Genomic DNA, 5000 nt, shown 5'->3' with positions numbered 1-5000 from the left:
ATATATATTAAGTTATTAATATATTTTTACTTTTGTATATTTTTCTTTTTTATATATAAAGTAAAATTAATCATAAAAAAGAAATTATATTTTCTTACGTTTATATATAATATATAATATATATATATATATTTATTATAAATATTTATATTTACCTTGTCATTTTGAATTTTTTTTTTTTTTTTTAAACTGCCCTTAAAATTTTTAATATTTTTTGTTCATTATAACATGGTTTTTTATATTATAAATGAATGAAATGTGTGATATATTTTAAGGATGTATATAAATATATATATATATATATATATATGTAATTCTTTTGTTTAGTTCTTAAATATAAAAAGCGAGCATCATTTTATAAATAAATTAATATCCTATTTTATCGTATCTTTTCCTTCTTTCTTTCTTTTTTACCTTTTTTTTTTGTCAACATGAATTTTTTAAACTTGTTTAAGAATGAAAAGAAAAATGATCAGTTGTCAAATGTAAACGAAGATATAAATGAAGAAGAAAAACAAAAAGAATTATCTGCATTGGATTTAAATAATAATATGAATAATGGAAACAATAATGATGAACAAATTAATGATGATGAAAATATAAATGGTTATGATAATTCCATTTTACCAACAAATGGAAATGATAGTCAACAGGAAATAAATAATCTTAATATGAATGAGTTTAACGAGAATAATAAAAGTGATATAAATTATGCTTCTCAAAACTTGGGAAACCTAGATAAAGAGATAAAAAATAATGATAATGATAATAATACTGCACAATATTTTAATCATGTAACAAATAATAATATAAACATTGACGAAAATAACGATTTTAATAATAATTTTATTAATGGTAAAAATTATTCGAGCCAAATGGCTAGCTGCACATTTTTACCTGAACAGAATAATATTACATTAACAAATCAAAATGGAAAGGAGATAAATCCAAATTTTAATAATTTCCCAAGTGGTACAATTAATGACAATAATAATATTATGTCAATTTATGAACATGCTGAGAATAATGAAAAGAAAAAGAAACAAAAAATAAAAAATCATTGTATTAATAAGATGTCTAATGTTAATATGAATAAGGAAGAGTATATATATAATACGATAAAATATAATTATAATAATAAAAATATAAATATGAATAAAATAAATGATAATTATAGTAATGACCCCAATTCCATACAACATATACAAAAAAAAAAAAATATTTTGAATAATAATAGTAATATAACACAATCGTATAAAAAAAAAAAAAAAAATATATTAACCGATCATGTGAATATTCATATGTATGAAAACATGAAAGGAAATAAATCAGAAATGATGAATCTACCAAATATGGGACAATATGATTCATATGAAAATTATACAGAGTTCGCAAATGTAATGAACAAAAACATTTTTAACAATAGGAATGAAAATAATGATTTATTACAAAATGGTTATATGAATAATTTTATGGGACCAAAGGGTATAAATATTGATGAAATATTTATGACGCATTTTTTGGAAAATGATAATTTTATGGATTATGAGTTTTTGAAAAGTTTGGATAATTCATATAATGTTAATAGTAATTATGTTAAAAATAAAATTAAAAAGGAAAATATGAAAAGTGGACAGAATGGTAAAGATGATTATAATGATGACAATAATGATGACAATAATGATGATAATAATGATGATAATAATGATGATGTTAATAGTGACAATAATAATAATAATAGGAACAATAGTAGTGACGATAATAGTGATGATGTTAATGATGAAAAAAAAACAGATGAATATTATTATGAAAAGACTTTAAATTTTCTTAATAAAGAATTTGACAGCAATGATATAACAAATTATAATGATAGAAATATTATAGAAAAAACACCATATTACAAACTAATAAACTTTGAAAAAAAATTAGCTACTGAACGTAAGAGAGTATTAAATTATTATAACCAAGATAAAAAACAAATTTATTCAAATACTATTGGTAAAGATAAACAATTTTCACATATATTTTTTAATAATGAGAAATATTATGATACTAAAGAAATATTGGCTTATTTGCTTCCATATCATACATATTACTTGGATGAGGTTCGAATAGATTCGTATGAGGAAGATGAAAATTTATCAATACAATTAGATGAAGAAATCAAAAATATTGAGGAGCATATTTATAAAATCAAGGATTCCTTTTACAACCTAACAAATCCATCAATAGTAATATTATATATATATATATATATATGTTTGTTTATGTCTTTTTTTTTTTTTTTTTTTATATTTTTTTATCCTTTGAACCTGTTAATTATCAAAAATTTTGTAACCTATATTATTATATATATATATATATATATATATATATATATTTTTATTATATGCATTTATTCACTTTTTTATTTTAATATTTCCTTTGTAGGCATGGAGTTTTAACAAAATAATCAATCGAACAACTAGCCAATTTAATGAAAAGAAATCGAACACTAAAGAGGTTGTGGATTTATGAAATTATATAAATATTCTATAAATGAAAAGGAAATATTTTAACATTGTTGGTTTGTTTAAATATGTCACATAAATATATATATATATATATATATATATATATATATATATAATTTTTTTTTTTTTTTTTTTTTTTTTTTGGTTGAATTAAGTTATATAGAAATTTGTAAAACCTTATATTCAAGGTAAAAAAGCATATAATATTTTATTATGCAGGTTGCATTATATAAATTATAGATAAATATAAGGTATAATATATTTTTAACATTTTGTCTTTATTTTGATTTATTATTTTTTTTTTTTTTGTAAGGAAAAAGGAAATTAAGAAATTTTTTTCCTTTTTTTAATTTGTTTCATATTATAAATGTAGATTAAAATATATATATTTATGTATATTTGTATTTTTTTTTTTTATTTATTTATATATTTTTTTTTATTTGTATTAGACATATATACTTAATATTTACATTTATAATTTTTCCTTTTTAAAAATTGATGCCAAATTTTTTATTATTTTTCTAAAAGGATTAACTTATTTAAAAATTTAAATATTATTATATATATTTATCATTATATAAATATGAATAATAATTGTTATATTATGAATAATAATTGTTATATTATGAATGTTGTGTATGTTTCTTTAAATAATAAAAGAGGTTAATTATTCTATTTTAACAGGAAAAAAAAAGTAAAAATAAATAAATAAATAAATAAATAAATAAATATACTTAAAATAATATATTTGTGGATGTTTTACTTTAAAAAAAAAAAAAAAATTATATATTATTACAATATAAATATGTGTACATAAACACAAGAATATATGAATTGAAACATTATTTCTTAGCAAAAAAAAAATAAAAATAAATAATTATTCAAATGTAAATGTGCAATGATAAATATATATTAAAATTTATATATTTTTCATATTATTTCATATATTTATTATATATATATATAAAAAATAAAGGTTATACTTAAAAAGAAATTTTTTTTTTTTTTTTTTTTTTTTAAATATCCCCAAAAAATAGAATTCATATTATATACATAAATTTTTACAGTAATATTTTACATTATTTTTTTTGAGATAAAAATAAAATAATGTAAAATATGTTATATTTGTGTACAACAAATATTATAAAGTATATAATCTTTTATATATTATCAGAATTATTGTTATTTGAAACCTATAAATAAATTTTGTTTTTTTCATATAATATACGAATAAAAGAAATATATCAAATGATACATTATATAAATACTGTTATATAATATTATCTTTATATATATATATATATATATTTTATTTTATTTTATTTTTTTTTTTTTTTTGTGGTGTATTATAAAAATGAAATTCAATATATTTGAGAGTAAGAACATATACAATATAAAGAACAAAGTAATAAACTTAAAGGAAAGATATATAAGCTTTCAAAGAAGTGTAGTAAATAATAATAATGTAATAAAAAAAGAAACCCCTAAATTTGAACGAAAGCCTTTAGGGTCTTATCCGATACCCCCTGAAGCAGAAATGATGTGGAGAAATAGACATACAGCATATGGTGGATATATTCAACAAACCATATCACCATTTCAACAAAAAATTATGTACCCTTTCTGGCATATGGCTTTAGCTAGATGGTGGGCAAAATTCTCTTCATATTTATGGTGGTGGATATGGCCATTTGCCATAACAAATTTAATTTTATATAAAATGTTTTATGATGCTAAGAAATATGTAAAAGAAAAACATTGGTATTGATCATATAATGGAAGAATATAATTATAATAAATATCTTTTATTTTGTTACTATATATATATATATATATTTTTTTTTAAATATATATTCATATTTTTCTTTTTTCTTTTTTTTTATAAAACTTTCTAAGGTGTGCATGGACTTTTATTAAAATATTATTTCATGCTCATATAAAAATATACATAAATGTATTTTTTTCTTTTTTTCTTTTTTTTTAAAGAGAAAGGAAAAAATTTCTATAAATGATATAAGCCTTAAATTTATGAATATCATTTATTATGTGCATTCTAAAATATGTACATATACATATGAAGATATTTTTTTCATTATTTAAACAAAATACAACTACTATATATATATATATATATATATATATATATTATATGTATGTATGTATAAATTCTCTTTAATTTGTGTATTTGTTTATAAAAGTGTGCTTAGATATTTTTTTCTTAAAAATGTATAAGTAAATATATGCACATATACATACATGTATATTGAAATATAATTTTTTCATTTACACTAAAGGATATTATAATTCTATAAAAATAATTATATATATATATATACATAGTATAAAATATAATTTGTTATATATACAAAAGAAGTATTAAATATTAAATTATATAGACACACATTATATATATATATATATATATATATATATATATGAATTTTTTTTTTTTTTTTTTTTTTTTTTTTTTTTTTTTTTTTTTTTAAT

The 5000-nt window shown here is 17.3% G+C and overlaps 2 protein-coding genes across 2 annotated transcripts; both read left to right on the top strand.

Moving 5' to 3' along the window:
* Positions 1–431: 431 nt before the first annotated feature.
* Positions 432–2517, top strand: PRSY57_0305400 (hypothetical protein; the record flags this gene model as incomplete). The annotated part of the gene is made up of 2 exons (XM_012905683.2): positions 432–2231; positions 2431–2517. 2 exons carry the CDS (start codon positions 432–434, stop codon positions 2515–2517), a joined length of 1887 nt encoding a protein of 628 aa, XP_012761137.2.
* Positions 2518–3867: 1350 nt separating this feature from the next.
* On the top strand, positions 3868–4281 carry PRSY57_0305300 (hypothetical protein; the record flags this gene model as incomplete). Its single annotated transcript, XM_012905682.2, has 1 exon — positions 3868–4281. One exon carries the CDS (start codon positions 3868–3870, stop codon positions 4279–4281), a length of 414 nt encoding a protein of 137 aa, XP_012761136.2.
* Positions 4282–5000: the final 719 nt, after the last annotated feature.

The sequence above is a fragment of the Plasmodium reichenowi genome, chromosome 3 (assembly GCF_001601855.1).
Source record: "Plasmodium reichenowi strain SY57 chromosome 3, whole genome shotgun sequence".
NCBI classification, from domain to species: domain Eukaryota; phylum Apicomplexa; class Aconoidasida; order Haemosporida; family Plasmodiidae; genus Plasmodium; species Plasmodium reichenowi.
The sequence above is the reverse complement of the archived record's forward strand: the minus strand, read 5'-3'. Positions and strand labels throughout refer to the sequence as shown.